General features: G+C 31.6%; 1 protein-coding gene and 1 long non-coding RNA gene across 2 annotated transcripts; one reads left to right on the top strand and one right to left on the bottom strand.

Moving 5' to 3' along the window:
* The first annotated feature begins 2,454 nt into the window (after positions 1–2,454).
* On the top strand, positions 2,455–22,080 carry LOC128171053 (multiple epidermal growth factor-like domains protein 11). Its single transcript, XM_052836816.1, has 10 exons — positions 2,455–2,587; positions 13,426–13,470; positions 14,287–14,379; positions 16,386–16,625; positions 17,027–17,278; positions 18,140–18,277; positions 19,010–19,147; positions 19,382–19,522; positions 19,865–20,002; positions 21,950–22,080. Exons 3-10 carry the CDS (start codon positions 14,328–14,330, stop codon positions 22,051–22,053), a joined length of 1,203 nt encoding a protein of 400 aa, XP_052692776.1. The 5' UTR covers positions 2,455–2,587; positions 13,426–13,470; positions 14,287–14,327; the 3' UTR covers positions 22,054–22,080.
* On the bottom strand, positions 5,298–8,261 carry LOC128171068 (uncharacterized). Its single transcript, XR_008242000.1, has 3 exons — positions 8,222–8,261; positions 7,153–7,248; positions 5,298–6,408 (listed from the first exon to the last, which is right to left on the bottom strand). It is a non-coding gene; the product is annotated as an uncharacterized LOC128171068 (long non-coding RNA).
* Positions 22,081–22,612: the final 532 nt, after the last annotated feature.

Below are 22,612 nucleotides of genomic sequence, written 5' to 3'. Positions count from 1 at the left end.
AACAACCCCAAAAACAATTTGATCAACGTTAATTGTGCACTAAATTACATTTGTTTGAGTGCAGATTCATTGAAACGTGTGCCCTTTTTATTTTAATATAATGTATTAATACTTGTAAGGTCGCCTTAACGCACATCACTATAACATTTGTGTCAAGATACTAAATTGTATCATTCATGAAGAAAGAGACGAATAAAGGTTTGTCCTAACTAAAGGCTTGTAGTTTATAGTTGCGCTAAATCGGGATAAGCAACGCCTGTGAAATTTAAAATTTCGCTTTTATTTTTCAGACAGTCTTTTTTATCTTTAGAAAATTATATAATTCAAGTGGTGCTTGTGTTTTATGTCCTTGCAATTTGATACAAAATAGCGGAATCGCAGATTTAAGTATTAACGTAAAATTAAAAAGAAAGAATTTACAGGAACTTATTAGGGCCATGACATGTTTGGAAGTTCTATTTCCTTTTTGTACATCTTCTAAAACCATACGATCTATAAAGGTTTTCTTCGTTACCTGAACGCAGTGTATTAGCTGTTCACATTATAGTTGTGCATCTGCTTATATCAATATTTGTCTTAGTTTTATCCGTGCACACAACCTGATGGCATCAGTTTTTGATAAAATTAAAAATTAATAACTTTTGAGCAATGGTTTTTAAATGAAGGATTTTTTTTATATCAAAACTGCTGGTGTTATATAAACGACACATATGAGTATATATAGACAGGTGAATGTTTAGTAATTTTGACTATTTTGACTAAAGTATAGAATCCTGCTTGACCTTGCGCATGATGCAACTTCCTGGATGGTGCTTAGTCTGTTAGTCTGACAAACGTAGTCAAGACTTAAAAAAGCTGATAACCGAAAAGGAGTTAATAAAATAAACACCACTAAACCGGATATTTACCGTATATCCGGTAATTTTCTCATGAATGTAATTTTAGCTTTTTCCGCAATGTTTTTTGAATTGCAAATTATTGAATACGCAGAAATTATATTCCGTATTATTATCTTTAAGACACTAAATCGCAAAAAAATCACTGGTCCAAATTAAAATTGCTACACACTTTCCCCGATATTCGCAAATTTTGTGATACGCAAAACCCCCCGAATATACAGTATTTCAGTGCTAAATTGACACCCGGATATACAGTATTTCAGTGCTAAAGTGCAGTTTCGTAAAAAAAAATATTTATAAATTGTCAGACGGACGTCTAGAAATTATAAAACCATTTCTGTGTTTAGTGTGCTTCATCTGAAAGTTGATATATTTACCTTAAAAATTAATATAGCATACAAAAATAAATAAAAATCCCTTAGGAGAATCTTATTTTAATGTAATGTACGTATCTATCGTACAGGATATATAAAAAAAACTATCGAATATGATTTAGACAGGTATTTTTCTAATAGGAAATATTTAAAATGTTCCTATCGTATTTTAAAATCTTATAAATGGGAGTTTCATTAAATTTCGATCGGAATTAAAATTCCTAACGAAAGTTTCCTTATTCTGGCAAAATTGTTTTTCCTATGAGAAAAAACAATGTATTGCTGTAGGAATGTTTTTCTCTAAAGGTAATTGTCTCACGTGAAACACAATTGTGTTTATAAACTCCCTATTCAATGGTCTGTCATGTGTTGTATTATAATTGTTCGATACATGCAGCTCAGACGGGTATAACTTTTCACTTTGACACTGGTATAATTATCTAGCACATTGCTTAAACTAAAATTATTGTCAATCGGTAAAACAATCTTTTATGGAGCTAAAATTGCAAGATCCTATTTAAGCAGTTTGAACTCAGCAAGGGACGCTGTTATGTTTAATTCATAAGATCTCCAGTTCTAGCATAAATAAATTTATAAAAAACAGAAACAAAAAAAACCCTAAAAAAATATGTTTAAAGCATTTATGCAATCGGAAATTTACTCCGCAAAAACTTGAAGTGTGATAGTCTGTGAAAGAATGTATTTAAGTGTATAATCAGTTAATAAAACGTGGAGGCATTAAGTAGACGTATTTGCATGTTTTCTTGTAGTACATATTTATCACTCAGCTGAGGGTCATTCATTATGTATCTACAAAGTTTTCTTTTATATTTATCATTTGTTTACATATTCACACAGTTGCTTTTAAAATTAGCACACTTATTTTTACACATCGATGGTTTTGTTTTGTTTTATTTGTTTCTTTGTTTTTTTATATACATATATAAAAGTGTTTTGTTGTTAGTTTTAAGCGTGGTTTTGTGTATATTGATTTTTTCTAACATAATTGACTGAATGATTCTATAAATCTTACATGACAATAACTGGCTTCTTACTTTTCACATCCGCAGATGGTAGCTATTTCATAAACAAAGCATTGGCGTGCGCTTTACGCATTTGCAGCGGATAAAATTATTGACCTTGACATTAGAACATTAAAAATATACATATCTCGTGCAGCAGAGAATCTCTCGCAGGAAATAGTTTTGTTCATCGTGTTTTGATACAATGTGGCAACTTATTGAATGATCAGGAATTGAGAAAAGAAATGTATCTTTAAGCCTTGCGGTTTTTAATCCTGAGTCAGGTGCTAAGGTAAGATTTAATTTTTTTAGACGAATAGTCATTAACTGTGATAATTTCTATTTTCATTTTTTTGTTGACATTCATATTACAGTTTAACAATGCTTAATTTCTGGTTTATACGGAATGCACCTCGAGCTCTGACATTTAGTCAACAGAAATGTAAAGAAATTTTAGTTAACATTCAGTTGACTGAATGACCGAGCGTCATCCTCACTGCACGAAAAGTCGCTTTTAATTTCACCTTAAATGCAATTTAAACGTTACGATTATTTAAAATTTAAGTATGTAGTATTGCATATTGTGTGCCCGAAAACGTTTAAAAATAATTAGCATTTAATATGAGTTTACTGGATTCCGTAAAAGAACAAATTTAATAATGTCGGAAAAATTGTAAACTTACTCATACGTACAGATTTAAGTGTTCCGTAAACTAACATTATACCTCTTGTATATAAAACGTATAATTTTCATTAAACATGCTCAAAAAATTAAGTTTAATGGATATATTAAATTTGTTTGGTTAATAAAATTTACTGTTGAATTTTAATTCATTATTTGTTCTCGTTCAATTCACATTTTACATTATAAAACTTACAAAAATTAAATTATATACGGATATCTTAAACTTCCTAAAACATTCATATAAACGCTTTTATCAACTTACATTATACCTCTTGTTTATGCGACGATAATATTTTGATTAAACCTGCCAATTTAAACTGGAATTGTATATATTTTACGTCATTATTATTTTCGTTTAATTAAATAATTATACCACCGCATACATCTTTATATAACTTCAAACATCCAGTTGTTTTCTTTGAAATTGTTTTTGCTATCATTTTTGGAAATTAAAATCACACACAAGTCCACTTAAGATTCGATTTTATTGCATGTTAAAGTCTCAATGATGTAAAAAAATAAATACATGTATTCTTACAGAGCAAAACATTTCAAAGTTATAAGCATAAAAGTTACAATTTAGAAAATTACAATATATACGTACGTCATGATCAGATACATATGGAATGGATGCCAATACAATTGCTGATATAGTTCTTAAAAAACACTTAGGTAAAATGTCCAAATTTGGAATTGTGAAATGCACATTTGACTTAATCAAATGCAGGCTAATACACATTAAATGGAAATAATGGAATCTATATGGACTAGTAGGGGAAAAAAACACAACTGAAACAGACCCATCAAAATTGCTGCATGGTCTGCAAATAACAAATTCTAGCTTAACTTGCGTATTTTCATATACAACATAAATTACAACACAAAGTCAGTTTTTCTATATAATGCATGTGGATAAAGAAAAGCAATTGTTGAAAGTTGACAATACTGAAGTAATCAAATTTTTTTACTTATTTACTGGTCACTAAAATACATACACACGCACACACAAATTCTCTTTCCTAGTACATGTATTTTGAAAATAGCATGTTTTCATAGAAACATATATACTACATACATACTCTATAGTTCATAACTGCAAATAGATAAGAGTTTCCATGAAAACCACTTCAGAGAAGATATATATTAACAATCATAATATATGTAATAGCGTTGAAAAAACCCTATATATTTATATATATGATGCATACAAATACCAAATTATACTAAATTGAATGAACAAATTGTTCAATAATAGGATGTACATGTGCATCTCTAATCTCTAATTTTAAACACTTCGTGTGATTTTTAAAAAATTTCCTTAGGTTTTACATTATAATATTGAAAATTTATTATACAGAAAAGAAAAATACATATTCTAAGGACCAGACTATTCAGTTAACATTTTGGAACATATATAAAGTAATTTTAATTTACACAAACTTCCAATGCAAACAATAATTGATTATCAAAATTTGGCGAAATGGTAAATTTAAATCATGGAAATTCAATAAAATTCTTCTAGTCTATCCTAATAAGGTCTGGAATAAGATCAAGCATATGCATGTACAAAATTTAAAAAAAGTTATGACACTATAAAAATTCAACTCAATCTTACTTATCATAAAAAGAAAACAGTTTCCCCAATTTTTTACTCAGAAGTGTCTTATCAAGTCTTGTTTATTTCTTGCATCTGTAAGAAACTGACAGGGAAGCCTCACTCGTCCACAAGCAAGAGCAAAAGGATCGGTCTGAGACACCACCTTTCTCTTACTTGGGTATCAAGATCTGCAACTTACTGCCAGCAAAGCCCTTTCAAAATACTCTTTCATTGTCTCCTGCTTAAAATTCACTTTCAATAAAAATTCTTCTAGTCTATCCTATTAAGGTCTGAAATATGACCTGGCATATGCATGTACAGAATGTAAAATATAGTTATGCCACTATAAATATTCAACTCAATCTTACTTATCATAAAAAGAAAACAGTCCCCCATTATTTTACTCAGAAATGTCTTATCAAGTCTTGTTTGTTTATTCCTTGCATCTGTTAGAAACTGACAGGGAAGCCTCACTCGCCCACAAGCAAGAGCAAAAGGATCGGTCAGAGACACCACCTTTCTCTTACTTGGGTATCAAGATCTGCAACTTACTGCCAGCAAAGCCCTTTCAAAATACTCTTGCATTGTCTCCTGTATATTTTTAACATCAAATTTTGTTCACTATAGAGCTAATTAAGCTATTTAATTATATAAGTGAAACTTGTACAAGTATGTAGATTAAAATAACTTGAGATAAAATATTCATTAAAATAACCACTTTATATCACTCATATATGTGTTTAGTTTATAATTTGATCTATGATTTTAAACTTATACAAGCCTTTGACAGGGAAGCCTCACTCGCCCACAAGCAAGAGCAAAAGAATCGGTCAGAGACGCCACCTTTCTCTTACTTGGGTATCAAGATCTGCAACTAACTGCCAACAGAGCTCCCTTTAAAAATAAATAACTTCCTATTGTCTTCAGTTCTATTATGCTATAGAGATGTATGCACTAATTACTTGAAATAAACTTAAACATATTTGTAAATAAATTGAGATAAAAAAAAGTATGACTTGGTTACATGCCAATATGACAAAAATTGAAAATCATAATGGCCAAATTTAATCTGTAATTGATCAGCATAAAAAAAAATCAACATTAAAAAAATACACAATGAATATTCTTTTATATAACAGTATGAGTTGAACAAGTAATATCAGATCCTGTATTTAAAAAAATACCCAGCATATTTTTAGGTTCATCATACTACAACAATACATCAAGCTATTTTGCAATGATTTTACAGTCATATCACACATTGAGCTTTGCAGTTCTCAAGAAGTGTTAAACAACTCTTTATACATGGATAATAAACCTACATCAAAATATGAACCTCTTGCGAGGAACAAAAATTGTCCATGGGACGGAGTTAACAATTTTATACAATCAACAAATTGAATGTTTATGTCAAAATGCTTGCATATCAGTAAAACCATATAATAACTTTCAGCTCAGGTGAGCTAATTATACATGACAGTTGCAACTCTTTCAAAAATCTCAAATGGCCCATTTCTGTTCATTTGATATATGTCCTGGTTTGTCTCTAGATGATTCATTGTTGGTCGTTATACGTCTTATACTTTGCCTTTTTGAACATTTGGATTTCAGAGCAGAACTTTTGGTGTCCAATTAAACATTCGTCAGAGCGCCACTTTAGAGATGTGATTTCATATATTGTGTCATCTTCCCAATCATTTTCATATTTTGATGACATCATCAAGCACTCGACAAGAAATACAGGTTCTACTTGTTTCTTTTTCTCCTCATCCCAGGAGGTCTTTTGTTTAAATACAGCCTGACAGCCTGTCTATAGTATAACTTCCATTTTCTACAACATATATACACACATAAATACACGTTTATACAAACATATTGTCTTTAAAAAGCCAACATTGTAAAATGTTCAGGCTTTTCTTTTAAATTCCTCAGACAATTTATTTAAGCATTAAATCATTGTTTTTTGAAAGAGGAGTAACAGGCGTTTGTGCATCATGAAAATTTGTCTGCACACACTATTGCAGTTATGAGACTATATATTTAAAAAAAACAAGAGATATTTGTGAAACACAATTGTCCCCTTCTTCCTTGAAGACCTCTACAAAGAAATGAACGAAAAAGCAAATAATTGGGATTTTCCCATATCCAAGGGACATAACTCTGTCAAAAATTGCTCAATTAGACTCTAAATCAAACTTGACCAAAATATTATTATGATGAATCTGTGTGTCAAATTTCATATCAATAGGAGCAACCTCTGCGTTAAAGGAAATTGTTGGTGGACCGGCCGATCAACAACAGCAATGTAGTATTCCCTCCCTTGTCTGAAGGGGGCATAATAACAAGTATTTACATTTCTGTTAATTCTTGCCTTATCTGCAAATGCGATTTATACATCAAAACTCCTTATTAATCTTAAAAGGTAAGTTAAATCAATAGAACAGTCACTGTATATAATACAGCATAAATTAGAACTTCAATACAAGTTCATGATTTTGGCAGTTGTAAACAGGGACATTTGAACATATGTATGGTCTAGACTCTCAAAACATGCAGTGCATATAATTGGGCATACCCTTGTTTCCTTTGATACAGATCCATTCCTTTCTTGAAAGAATCGACTCTCTCCTTCCTTTATCTTGCATAGACAGGAAATATCTGTTTATTGCATCTAAAATATAACATTGCAACAAAAATTAGAATATTATTTGTAAAGTTTTATTTAAATACAAGAGCGCGGGATCTGACAAACACAGGGTTCGACACTAACTGTTTGATGCATTAGTCCAGCCGGACTAGTGCCTGTTCATTTTAACTAGTCCGCAGGCAATTTTATGTGCCCGTCAGAAATAAATAAAAAAGGATTACCGTATTTGCCTTATATATAGTATGGAGTTTTTAAATAGCATTTGTAAGAAAGGGGTGCATAATATACACTATAATGTTTTTCTTACAGGTGTTGCACATGTTTAGTTGTATTGTGCTATGAAGTACATAGCAATGAGCTGCGTATTCACTATCTCTGTGTACTAGGTGTATGCCGCCATTACAAATGTTATAAATAGATCTATGCAAATTAGATCCAGGCTATGAGCTACCTTGTTCTTTTCATTGTCTAAGTTCTTTAAAAATCTGTTTAAAATAATAAGCAATTTATCGCAAATTATTTAACGTAAAACAATTCATTTAAATTAAGCAACTCACAGGAGATTCGTTTCACCTATATTTTTTAAAAACACATAAGCGTCCCTTTCGAAGCTGTTGTTGTGAACACGTGCGCTTGTAACCTATTAATTTTCTCGGACATCCCCTTACGACAAAGAAATAATCAAGTCACCCATAATATCCTGCATACCTCTGTTGTTTTGCTCGGTAACTCTATAATCACTGCAATGTATCATATGCTAGATAATAAAAATACAGTCAGGGTTTTCCATTAAAATGTAGACAATCACACATTGTTAATTTACACATTTTTTAAGCAAAACTTGTTATTAGTTTGACCAGACTGACTAGACAGAAATTTTGTTAATCCGTATGAAAATCTATTAGTCTGTGACTAACGGACTAAGGTTAGTGTCGAACCCTGCAAACAAAAATTTTATTGGTGTGGTCTAAGTTATTAATTCTTTAAAAAGTTTTACTTCAATATTTGGTTTCCATCATCAGATTTCATTTTTCACTACAATCCTAGAGAAATTCCATGGGAGTATCCATCATGCACAGCAATCTGAAAGTATGCATTCACAAAATATCATACCAAGGCCATACAATTATATAGTTGCTGAAATTGAGATAACTCCTCTCAATATGCTCCACATGTACATTACAGTATAAGCCTGTATAATACAATTAACAAAAATTTTAAATGTGTACAAATGATTGAATATATATTAATATACAAGCCAGTCACAACATTTATGCTTATCAAATATATGTATGTTATGTCTCAGCAATATTACATTCTAACATGCAAAAAAAAAAAATCAGTAAGGTATACAGAACATCATGAGTTTTAGGTGTGGAAATCAGGTGTACAACAAAAATGAAAGGCTTTATCACCCAATTCTTTTATTTATTTTAGCCAAAGCTTTGTAAAATGTTGTGTTCAGATGAAGCCTACTGTTTTAATTCCTGTTTTTTGTCAGAATATGTACCACATAATCCACTAAATCTTAGCCCCTCCCCACCCCACCCAAACAAGATTTCAGCAAAACCTAATTCAAAAAACATTTAAACAAAAAGCTACAATAGATTAATCACTGAAAAAAAAATCTGCAGCTTCAATTCAGTCATGATTTTTTTCAGGGCTGGGACGATACTTTACTTAGCAGATTTGGTACAAATCACGATACATGAGATGCGATATGATACATATCACGATACATTGCAACTTAAGGTAACTCCGTACCTATAAAATTATGGGTTCAAAGTTAAAAAACTTAACTTTTTTTAACTTATTGGACTTGAATTTCATCAAAAAATAAATAAAATATATATGTATCCATACTATTTAAGATGTAAGGTAATAAAATTATCATCTGAAAATCACACTTTTTCTTGTTTAAAAATTAAATAAAAGTGGATGGATACTTGTTTATATATTTAAATTTTATTGCTTACTATGCCAGAAAACTGAAATTAATTAAAAAATAAAGAAAAAATTGTTTACATTAAAAAATTATAGTATTTAGATATTTTAATATCACTTAGAGAAAAATAGAAAAGAGTTATTTCCCTTTGTCATTATTGAATTATGTCGAATATAAGGATGAAAAACGCTTATAAAATATCTCCAAGTAAACACTGATTTGAGTTTTTGATGTGCACCTATAATAACTTAGAAATTACAAATCTACTTGCAAGAATTTTAATGAATTCATGGTTTATGTAAAATGTATGACGTCACAGGAGGGTGGATTTACTTTAATGAAAACATGAATAAGGGCTTACAATTTATTGAATCTGTCTATGTATTACCACATGTCCAAAGTGATTTCATTATGTTTAAAATGAACGCTGAACAATTTACAAATTACTTTCGTCTTGTATTCACTATTTTTCATAAACAAGTAATCCGAAAGTTTTCCACACTCCAGATTTAGCTTCGATTTGACAACTTTACGAGGTTTTCTGCCATCTTTGTACTTTCATATTAGGCGCGCGGACTTAAAATAGCTGGTATATGAAGCTCGGATATTTTATGAAAATAAAAAAAAAGTTCGGTACAGTATCGTTGTTTTAATGGTAAATGTATCGATCCAAATATTGTCAAAGTATGCACTGGTGTATTGTCCCATCCCTATATTTTTTTGCGGTTATATGTTAAAATATAGCAAATCAGACCAATATTTTATTGACATCAAATATACTTACATGTTCTTGGCTGGGTACACATATTTTAACTTTCTTATTTCCTTTCTTTTGCGATGGATTACTTTCAGAGAGTATTTAGCGATGATTTCCTTCTGCCCCTCCAAGATTTTTTCCCGCTGAAACTCAATCTTTCTCAACTTGAAAAGTGGCCACGATGCTGGTCCTATTCATCAAAATAGTGAAAATAAATCAAAATACAGGCATTGAGGAGTTATTCTAGGCCTCTAAGGGGAATCAAGTCAAGTCGTACCCAAACCGACTCGTATACCCAAGCCGACTCTTAATCAATAGGTCACAGATTGTGACTATAATGGGTAGCAATTCTTGGTTAATAGCTACACTCTGTCCCTCGTTCACTTTTTCTTGATATTTTGATAATCATAAATACCTATGTGCTCAAATTATGTTCATCCTCAAAATAGATATGAAATATCTTCAGATTATCTGTTTTGAAACACTCCTTTGGCTTTTGCCCCTTCAGATCTCAATATACAACTCAAAATAGTCTATGGGGATTTTTCATTGCACCAGCCATGAAATAGCCTGGATAACGAAAAATTGTGCAAGGTATATATTCCAAGTGATTTCCAGATGGTGAAAAGATGTAGACATTTCCTATTATAAAATTCCGTAAGAAATTTATTTACCTTCCTGTAAACTTTAATGAGTGAAAAATGATGTGTCATTGAATGGAGATATCTTGGATATATTTTCCATTTCATCGATTTCAACTGTACTTCTATTTGATTGTAGGTGTATTTTTATAAAAAAATCATCAAAACGTGATGGAAGCAATAACTTGGGACAAATTATAATCAACATTGATTAAATTTGAAACTTTTTTGTTTAATCATTGCTCCCCCCCCCCCCCCCCCTCCTCCATTCTCGAGTTATTTTTTTATCACTTATTTTTAACTATATGTTGATTTATGCTACATTTAAAAAACACAATTAACGCAAAAGATATGTAGAAATAAAATATATACCCCTGGTATAAAAAGCAAAGAATTTGCAATGTCAGCAGACACCATCTTGTAAAATGTGACACCTCGCTAGGAAATCCTTAAATTATTTATACTTGTTTCTATCATATTGCTGGTTCTATGGTATCACTGTTTACTTTAGTAGCACGCGCTGAAATTGACATTTGACGTCGGAATATTTTTAGACATTGAAAACAGACACGTGAAACATTACTGAGGTATATAAACTCACAAAACATTAGTTTCTGGAAATATTTTCGTATTGATAGATTTTTTAACAAAATAATATAACTACCGCGATATCATAGGATGGGCTCATAACTGAAAAAGGACTGACCGGCTGGAAATGATGGTCTCTTTAATTTCATAAGGTGTCAAATGGTGAAAAATAACTTGTGTGGGGGGGGGGGAGGGGGTGAATATGGGGGTTGGGGGTCCCTTCCCCAAGCATCTGTGAGTACAAATACTTATACCGGTAGATAATATGGTAATTTGATATGACATACCCAACAATATTTATTTAAATGAATATCAATATCAAAAAGTTATGACTGTGGGCAGAATCATGTAATTTGAAGTTATTTTTCACTTGGACTATCCGACTATTTGATTACAAATCAGTTTGGTTACGAGTTGACTGTACTTCTTACAAGGGAAATAATCATGTTCACAAGGGGAAGTAACTATAAAATTACAAGAGCATGTGTTAATGGGACGCTTGTTTATCGATACCGTAATCACCACCATACCTATTAAGCAACTGGTACTACTGGCCGGCGAACCTATCTCCAAGGTGCTGCTACATGTAAGAACAGAAGTTGAGGCAAAGGACTGACGTTGTGGGACTGTTTCGCCATCTTGTTTCTCACGAGCGCTCTACCTGCTTGACATGGTGGTGACTTTTTCTTCACTTTTGGCACTTGACAATAGTCTTGACAATGGATGTTTTCCTAAAGATTTCGTCGATGTACGAATCTGATGATTCATCAGTCCAAGAGCACTAAATTCTGATAGATCTACTTCGCTACTTCACTCGAATCCGACATGTTATCTCCATCGCAGCTTGGCGGGTTCAGAATTCTCTCGATTTTTGATTGGCTTAATTTGATTCGCATGCGCGTAGAGGTTAAACAAACTAACTCTCTCTCTCTCTCTCTCTCTCTCTCTCTCTCTCTCTCTCTCTCATCCTGAATCAATTGTTATTGTCCAATATTTTTTATTTGCTTTGTGAGTTGTTTTTTTTTAATACAAATCAAATATTTCCTTGAAGTGATTAATTTAGTGGGTTTTTTTCTCGTTCCAAACCCCTTCCACGTACATTTAAGTTCAGAGCTGCAGCATATAATAATATTGGATGCTTTATAATATTTTGTCTGTTTGTATCAGTGTATAAACAGTATTTTATTCTAAATGAAAAATGTATTAATGGCACATTAATTATCACGTATATTTAATGCAAATCAAACTTAGTTAAACTTCAAGTATAAGCAAATTTACATATAAAGATCAAACTAAAATTATCATAGTTATATATTTTTTCTATTAAACTTTATTATTCTTTTTTGTATATTGTATCTAATCTACTTATACGTGTCTGAAAAAATAATCATTAGGATGTTTTGTGTTTACCGTCTCGAACCCCTCCCATGATTAAATCAGAACATAATATCAGATACTTCGATACATATAGACGATTTTGTGTATTTGCAATAATGAGTACGTAAACAACATTTTATTTTCTATAAAATAACATATTATTGGCACATCAATTATCATATATATTTCCTGAATACCAGAAACATTATTAAACTTCATGTATAAATGTATTTACGTATGAATGTCAATTTTCTTAAACGAAACGTATAATTTTTTCTATTAAACTACATTATTCTTGTTGTAGATCGCATTAAATCTAATTATACTTTATTATAAAATCCAATCAAGTAAATGACATTATATTTTGCATATAATATAACGTTATAAAACAATTATATTAAAAACAAGAAATATAATTTGGTAAACGAATCTATAAAATTATATTAAACGCGACTTTTCGTGCAGTGCCTGTTTTACATGTAGCTACTCTAACCAATATTTTGAAGAGGATACTACCATTGGGTTTTTAAGGAAACCAAACTCTATACACAGTGTATAACGTTAAAAAGAATAATTTTGGACATTATGCAGGAAACCACATTTAATATATTGTTGCTGTTTGTTACACATTAAATATATTGTTGCTGTTTGTTATTGATACTCGTTAGAAAGCTAGCTATCTGTATCTAAATAAAACAAACCGATATAACTTAGTCATTATTTCAAAATGTATGTTCACATTGCATTATTATTATTAAAAAACGTTTTGCGGCTTTTGCATCATTGTTTAACTTTTTAGCTCACCTGAGCTGAAAGCTCAAGATTTTGTCAAGAAGTTGTCTGTCGTCGGCGTTGTCGTTGTAAACTTTGCACATTTTCTTCTTCTTCTCCAGAATCACTGGCGGATTTCAACCAAATTTGGCACAGGGCATCAATAGGTAAAGGGGATTCAAGTTTGTTCAAATGAAGGGCCACACCTTCTTTTGGGAGATAATTGAGAATTATTGAAAATTTGTTGGTATATTTCAAAAATCTTCTTCTCAAAACTATTTGGCCAGAAAAGCTTAAACTCGTGTGGATGCATCCTCAGGTAGTGTAAATTCAAGTTAGTTCAAATCATAGTCCCTGGGGGTAAGGTGGGGCCACAATAGGGGATCAAGTTTTATATAGGAATATATAGAGACAATCTTTAAAAGTCTTCTTCTCAAAACTAGTTGGCCAGAAAAGCTTAAATTGAAATGAAAGCATCCTCAGGTAGTGTAGATTCAAGTTTGTTCAAATCACTGTCCCAAGGGGAAAGGTGGGGCCATAACACGGGGATCAAGTTTTACATAGGAATATAGAGAGAAAATCTTTTAAAAATCTTCTTCTCAAAAACTATTAGGCCAGGAAAGCTCAAATATGAGTGGAAGCATCCTCAGATAGTAACGTATTATAAATTGTTATAAATCATTTTAATATTAGAAGAAACCTGTAAACATTGACTACGTTATTGTTTTACCAGAATTGAAGACCTATTAGAACCCGATGTATTCTATATTATCACCTGTAGTTCGGCATAATACACAATTTATTGTATGAACCTTCGGGGGATATGAACATGTATTCCCCCATTGAGTACATTTTCATATTGCCCTATTTGAGACTGCTCTAAGAGAAAATGTATTTCTAATTTAATTTTTTTTTTTTTACATATGTAAAATTCATTTTTGTCTTCATTTTCTCCTTAAAGTTTATCTTTTTTTTATTTGCAGGTGTTTAGTCAGCGTGTATTTGTTATAATTCCTCAAACGCCATGTTAAATTATTTGATAATATTTGCCATACCATGGATAGCATATGCCTACGGTTTGTCTTTTTTATTTAAATCATAGAATGTGTCCGTTTATGCTAAACCTTACAATTTGTGTCTCGTATAACAATGCATAGCCAATAAATTGATAAGTAAATTATTATTCTAATATCTTAGAGGAAAATATTCTTCATGAAAATAGTTGAGAGGTAAAACAAATGAATTTATTAGATGATAAACTTGATAATTTTTGGGCACGAACAATTGTGCATCTTGATAACATATAAATGATGTTAAGTAAATATATAAGCAAAACATTCAAAACTCTCTCTCTCTCTCTCTCTCTCTCTCTCTCTCTCTCTCTTTCTATCTCTCTCTCTCTCTCTCTCTCTCTCTCTCTCTCTCTCTCTCTCTCTCTCTCTCTCTTGTAAATGTATTGGTTTAAGCGATACCAAGTGTTTGGTCGTTATGAAATACACACATTTTCAATACAATTTACAATACAAATGTCGGTCTGCTTTTTTATATTTCTATTGAATATTTCTTTTAGACAACAACACCCTTTTATAGGAAGTTTCAAAAGACCATATTTAAAAAAAAAAGAAAAAGAAAATAACAGTATTGTTATAAAACCCCAATTACTTATACATTCATATCGAATTCATAAGATTTATTTTAGCGCATTCCTTTTTAGATAATCAGCTGACAGGTCTTCATAGTACCGCTGTTTATAAAGTAAATATTCGTTATTTAAAGAAAAAAGATGTCAACAAAAACTTTTCATTTCAATTTAATAAAATAGAATATGTAAAATGTTTATATTGGAGTATAATATTTATGTATTTAAAAAAAACTTAATGTATAGTTAAGGAATTTTTTCATAAAAATTATTCTTTTTATAACTAAAAAATGCGTTGAAATGTTAGCAGCGGATGTCTTATAATAATATGTTACAGGTATGTTCGAAAACTACGTTAATTTTGTATAGGTACATGCATACATAACAACTTGCCGGGACATGGAAATGAATTTGTTATAGCTGTAAACTTGCTATAGTTGTGTTCATTACAGATATATATTCCATTTCTGCTTAGATAGATACATGTACATCTAGATGCATGTATAGTTAATATTTTATGACATCCTTTTTCAATATCAAAGTAAACATATCATTTTTTTCATCAACCTTTTTTTACTTTTTTTAAAGAGAACTTTAAAATGTAAATACTATAGCATTGAATTATGATTTGTTGAAGTATACACTCTCATAACTGCAGCGGTGTGTGCATACAAATTGAGTAACGCGCGTTAGCGCGTTATGAAAATTTGTATGCACACACCGCTGCAGTTATGAGAGTGTATACTTCAAAAAATCATGATTTAATGCTTATATTTACATTTTTTAAAACTTTTTGCCTTGTCTGCAAATGTGATTCATACCTTAAAATTCCTATCTTATCCTAAGGGTAAGTTAATATTAACGGAAGAGCCACAGTAACAGCCACAAGCGTGAACTTTGATTTTCGCTTGTGACGTTGCAGTTTACAGCGTTCAACGTTTGTGACGTCATAATAAAACTCGTCAATTTGACCTTTGACTACTTGTTGCATTTAGAGGCATTTAAACATCACGAAATTTAATGGAAAAACACAGTAGAATGTAAATATATCGGTCTAATATGCAACTGTTGCGAATTTTCATGCTTTTAAGTGCCATATTAATTTTACTAAGGGGAACATACATCATTTTGAACAAAATTATATGGGGTTATAATATATAAACAATGCCGGTTTCTTTCATGAGATACATGTACCACTCTGGGCTGAGTTCTACAAAAGAAATTACGACTTACGATCAAACTCATGAATGCTTATTAATCACCAACTAATCAATGATTTATTCATATGGCTGGAAAATATAACTATGGGATTTGAAATATTTGTAAACAAATGGTTTTTTTTCAATTTTTTTCTCTAAAGATTGTTTTATGAGACTGTAAATATTTACGGCTTTGTCGTAAGTTCTTTTGTAAACTGCAGCCCTGATTTGGTTTGGTTTTTAGAGAACATTGCTTTACTTAAGAGTGCTTGGCAGTTACATCCATACATGTACAAGCATAAAATAATAACAACAAATGCATCCAATGCTGTTGATGGACTCAAAACAAACCTGTCGTATTTTGGAGGTCAGTGCACAATATCTGCAAATTATCAATATGAAGCCCTGTGGCGTGTCGACCTTGGAGCAGTTCTAGGGATCCATCACATCAATATTTATTATAAAACAGACGATGTTCCTTGGGGTTAGTATCAAACTTAATGTCCCTCTTTCTGAGTTTTAGAAATTAAGCTGACATATTTGTGTATTTGTTAGCATTGTGTTTTCTTCATTAAACATTTCCATAAATTAATTTATTGTTCTATTTTCCAATGTTTCAAAACAATATCATTCGTGCATATAAAACATATTACTTGAGAACAAAGTTTATGGATTTCATATTTCCCATAGTTTTTAATTCTTGCTTTCTCATTATGCAAAAAAAAAACCAAACAAACAAACAAATTCTGATAATTTGTAAACTTTATGACATAAACTAAAGATGCACAAGAAAGTTGTAATAAAGCTGTAGTGTAAAGCATATTCTTTGCCGTTTGTTCCTCCGAACTTTGTCTTGAATTTCGTAGATATCCTTCTTTTTCTTAGGTCCCGGTAATGGGTTTACCAGCAGATTCTTAGGATTTTCTGTGTTCATATCAAATACAACGGACAAAGAAGACGGGGTTCTCTGTTTTAAGGACGACAAGTTTACTAGGTACACCATACCAGCTGTGATAACATTGAACTGTACTCACCACGGTAGATACGTCATCTACTACAACAACAGGACATCAACTAATTTACCACCTGACTACTCAGCCTATGCTTTCAACGAACTTTGTGAGTTCGAAGTATATGGTAAGATATGGTCATCATTTGAAGCGTTCTAATTCGTATTTCTATTCATTAATATATATTGCTAAACCACAAACTTAAAAAAAAAAATGTTTGATCAACGCTTCTAACTTTAATAAAAAAAGTCAAATGTTTATAGCATTAAATCTGGATCTTGTTACTTACAACATGTTTATAATTTTCAAAATAACGGTCAATACAGACAAGAGAGAGTCAGATTGTTTGCAGGACATCGGTATTCAATGTATTACACACTGCCTTCTTAATCATACGTGTATCGTTCTTATTTGTTTCTTAATACAGTAGTCAGTAATTATCGTTAATGGTGTGAGCAAAGAACAGAAAATACGAAGAAAAGAAAACAAGAAGAAACATATATTTTCTCCATAGTAACTCCCCTCCCCCAACCACCCAACCACCCCCACCCCCCCAAAAAAAAAAGAAACAAAAAAAAAAACAAAAAAAAACAAAAAAGAATAAAAACGAAAAAAGCAAACTTTCCCGAAAAAAAAAGAATAGAAAGAAAAAAGCAAACTTCCCCAAAAAAATACAAATGATAATACTGGGTTCAAGATAACTCAGAGATAACGTCTGTGCATACTGACACAAGCCAACAATATTTCTTATGAGAGACGTTATTTCCTTGTGAACTTCTTGAACTTCGTACCATTGTCTGCTATAAGAAAATGTCAATTGACTTTGATGATCTAGTTTGAAACAGCGGGGTAATGTTTTTGCAAAATATTAAAAAAAAAAAACATAGTATGCTTAGAAACATTTGAGCATTTTATAAAAATAATGTAATAACAGATGATTCCCAAGGTATAAGTACAATATGACATTTTACATGTATTGATATTTAAGGTTGCCCATCTCCTAGTTACTATGGCGAAGATTGTTCTCAATCGTGCCCAGATCAGTGTATGGACAGCCGGTGTCACACAGAAACTGGTAATTGCTTTGGATGCAACGTTGGATATCAGGGTCCTACCTGTGATCAACGTACGTACAGATACACTTGTACCATGTGTTAAAAAAAAACCCCAACATTTTCGTCAAGTTTTTAACCCAAATTTATATTCTTTTTTATTACAAAAAATCAATCTTAAAAGAAAACTTTATCACAAATGATTTAACAATTCAAGGTTCTTAAAATCACGATCACGGTTACTTCACAGTTTTATTTAACATAATGGAAAACTTATTTTTTAGGAGTCGTCGGTCCTATAACACAACAGGCCGTGTAGACAAATTATGCGGCGCTAACGCGCGATATTGAATATATCTGCATGGTCTGGTGGGTTATAGGGCTGATGGTAAACAAAATAAGGCATTCAATGCTTATATTTATATCAGTTTAACTTCTTCTTTTGTAATGTGGTTTATATTTCAAAATTACTGTATAATCATAAGTGTAAGTTCAAAATAATGGAAGAGCCTGTGTTACAGCCAACATCGTTAACTTGTGATGTTGCACACGAACAGTGATCTATGTGTGCAACGTCATAATAAAACTCATCATACAATCTTCCAGAATCCTTTGATTGTTACAGTCTTGTTCTTATTGTGGAAACATATCATACACTTTACTTACAAAATGTATGTGGAATGTAAATCATAGATTATAACAACATCGACATATAGTAATTTTTTTCATCACCTAATATAACTTATGCTACATGTATGGCTATTGTTTTAATTTTAAGTTTTTACTCTAATTTTTGCGCATTACAGCTTGTCAGAAAAACACGTATGGTTACGGATGTTCAATGATCTGTGGGCTTTGTGTGAATGGAGAACAGTGTTACCATGTCAACGGAACTTGTCATAATGGTTGTGAGGCTGGCATTTACGGGAGTCATTGTCAAATGGGTATTTCACTGGCATTGAAATGAAACATACCCCCCCAAAAAGGGGGAACAAAAAAGAAAATCACTGTTGTAGTCATCCACATAAATGTACAATCTAACAAGAACTGAACTATTACTTCCACTTTAACAGAATAATTTTCAAAAGGGTTTGCATTCAAAGTATTGAAAATGAAATATCAGAAAAAATTGTCAGATTTTATTTTATTGTTACTTTCATTTTTTGGTGATTGCTTAGAATGCCCTCAAGGGTTATACGGAAGAAACTGTTCGAACAAATGCAGTGAAAAATGCTTCATATACAAGAATTGTAACATAAAGACCGGTGTCTGCTTCGGGGGATGCGCTGTAGGATGGAAACCACCTTTGTGTAATGAAGGTACATATATTTTGTTTACATCTATTTCTACTGTCTATGATTTTCGTTTTACAGTTTTCCTCGTTTATAGATCTTATTGATGCTACACCTTTTTTCTTAAAATCTTAGTTTGTTTAAATTGACAAAATTTACCCATTTACCCATCTAATTCAATATATAATGATCCAACCGGTCTTATGAGAAAAGAATACATGAAAGTTGAAGTTCCTATCTAATTTAAAACTTGATTGAAAAAAAAATAAAAAGTTATAATTATAATTTAAAGTAAACTATTATGAAAACAACATACTGCATTTAACTTTTCCCAGTGAATTAGAAGAGATTATTTTATTATTTCCATAGAATGTGATGACGGAACATTTGGAACAAATTGCAGCAACTACTGTGGTCATTGTCATCAAGGACAGTCATGTGACGTGGAGACGGGGGCGTGCCCAAATGGATGTGACTCAGGATACAAAGGGATCCACTGCAACGAGTGTAATTTATCAGTTATATGTATTTTAATTAGGTTTATATTGCAGAAATGTAAACGGAATAACAATCGCTATTTTCAGTTGGGATCTATTGCAAGAAGGATAAAATATGTTACTTTTTTTACGGTATCTAATACAACATAAATTGAAATGCATTAATATTTCCTTAAAATCTTTTTTTACCAACATAAAAATGGAAATTCGCACACATTAATAAACTTATAAATGTTTTATAAAGTGAAGTTGCAATTCAATCTAAATGTTTGATACCAATTTATAAACTCTAAGGTTTTACAACCAACCATGAATTAAAATGCCCTTACATTTTCAATTTGTTTTGCCGCGGACTAGAATGTCGCGACGTCATTGGATGAAACGCGTCACGTGGCTGCCTTACAAATTTCTTTAAAAGGCAAGCGTCAAAATTTATAGCGCAACATGGCGGACGTAACGTTATTTGAACTGATTTTCTACACAAACGTTTGTTTACTTATCAAACTTTAGGTCCTCGACAAAACAAAACACTTATTAGGTTTGTTACTGACTGTTTAAAGAAATTTGTGGGGTCGGTAAAGTCCATAGAAGGCTCGGCTCCGCCTCGCCTTCTATGGACTTTACCGACCCCACAAATTTCTTTAAACAGTCAGTAACAAACCTAATAAGTAATAATGTTGCTATTTTTGCAGTGGTGTAAAACAATAGGCTTGACAAGTGGTCCACACTATAATATGTTTAACAAGATCTGCCAAATTCCCACACGTGTTCATCTCAGAACAAAGTTTTCATTTGGCACTACCGAAATGTTGTTTGTTTGATGGGAGTTTCCTTTTGTGATCGGCATCGGCATCGGCCGATGACGGTAGTGTCCATATGAAGCATCCGGCAACATTACTTTTTGCGCATGCATTGCCCTTTGCACTACTTCGTTAACTATCCAATAACAGCTTCATGTTAATTTTCAATTACATGCAGATTACTAAGAATAAATATTATAATGCGTCCACCTCACGATTAAAACATTTAATCATAAAAAATCAAACAATTAATTGTTTATATTTACATCGTACTTTTAACTAATAAATAAAGTGATTATAAAATGTAAGTGAAATTTACTAAATAACTGTTAATGTTGATAAGAACGTTAGCTTAAAGAGACAGCAAGATCGTCTCTTGTGTAAGACTTTGAGTCTGACATCATCATGATATTTTCCTGTAGCCTGTGATATTCTTAAATTACTGTAGGTTTCGGGATATCGATAAACAGGGCGTGTTGATTTTAGTTCTCTCAGTTTCAGTCGCTATAGATTTTGACCAATCGATGAACGGGGCCTATATTCAGTCTTGCTGATTCTATAGATTTATGAAATAACTGTAAGTTTCTGAAAGAAATACAGGGAATCATACTCGGTAGATGTAAATAAACAAAAATGTATATCATATTTATCATGTTGGGTTTTTCTTTGCATTGCATGAAAATTTGCTGACGTATGAGATCACATACTAATAATCCCCTTTAAAAGGAAATTGTTTTTATTCCTAAAGCAAAGCGCAAAAATTGTGTCAAATAAATGATGAGAAAGTTCATGCTGTCGGGGCGCGAGTCAATGTTTGTTTTTGTTTTCATTTTCTAAGATTTATTGTCTCATTACTGAAAGGAATGGAATTCAAAGTCAAATGGAATTAAGTCGCAAATTTAATAAAATTAACTTAAAATACATTTTGGGTTAAAAACTAGAAATTCAATAGAGCTATTTATGACATACCTATAGAAACTTTCAAACTGGTTTTCTTTGTTATGTGTATGCATGTAGGTTGTACCGAGGAAACACATTATGGAATGTTTTTAAATATTGTATTTGAGTTTCGTATATAGCAGGTACATAAGCCATAGTTAGAGAAACAGAGGATTGTTTATGTCACTCCAATTTTTTTTTTACATTTTTTTTTGTAGCATGTGCCCATTCATTCTATGGACCAAATTGCAGATTGAGGTGCAGCAACACCTGCATCAACCGGACATGTGATGCCGAGAAAGGCAGCTGTGATATGATATAGAATAAAACATGCTAAAATTATAGTTATTGGTTTTGTTTATTTAATTACACTATAATGATACAATAACTACCGTTACTAAACATATATAAATCAACCATCGCTGATATTTTTTCTCAGAAGAATATACCTTCGAAAAAGTCTTATCAAACGTATGCTTAACTATGGTGTTCATATATGTTATTTCATAGTTGAATTAAGGTGTTACACAAAATTGTTAACACATATTCTTATTCATTTTTAGCTCATCTGAGCTGAAAGCTCAAGTGAGCTATTCTGATCACATTTTGTCTGTCGTCCGTCTGTCCGTCCGTCTGTCCGTCCGTCTGTCCGTAAACTTTTCACATTTTCAACATCTTCTCAAGAACTACTTGGCCAATTTCAACCAAACTTGGAACAAATTATCCTTAGGCAAAGGGGATTCAAAGTTGTGAACATTAAGGGCCACACCCGTTTTCAAGGGGAGATAATTAGAAATTAATGAAAATTTCGAGAAATTTTCAAAAATCTTTTCCTCAAGAACCAGAAAGCCAGGAAAGCTGAAACTTGTGTGGAAGCATCC

The sequence above is a fragment of the Crassostrea angulata genome, chromosome 2, assembly GCF_025612915.1.
Source record: "Crassostrea angulata isolate pt1a10 chromosome 2, ASM2561291v2, whole genome shotgun sequence".
Taxonomy (NCBI): domain Eukaryota; kingdom Metazoa; phylum Mollusca; class Bivalvia; order Ostreida; family Ostreidae; genus Magallana; species Magallana angulata.
Note: the sequence above shows the minus strand (reverse complement) of the source record. Positions and strands in the feature narration are given on the sequence as shown.

What these genes read in the sequence shown, in the direction of transcription:
- LOC128171053 (XM_052836816.1), top strand. Translation starts at nt 14,328, where the DNA reads ATGTTAAATTATTTGATAATATTTGCCATACCATGGATAGCATATGCC. An exon ending in TTGTGAGTTCGAAGTATATG is followed by an intron (nt 17,279 to 18,139) that starts GTAAGATATGGT and finishes TTGATATTTAAG; the next exon opens with GTTGCCCATCTCCTAGTTAC. An exon ending in GGGTCCTACCTGTGATCAAC is followed by an intron (nt 18,278 to 19,009) that starts GTACGTACAGAT and finishes TGCGCATTACAG; the next exon opens with CTTGTCAGAAAAACACGTAT.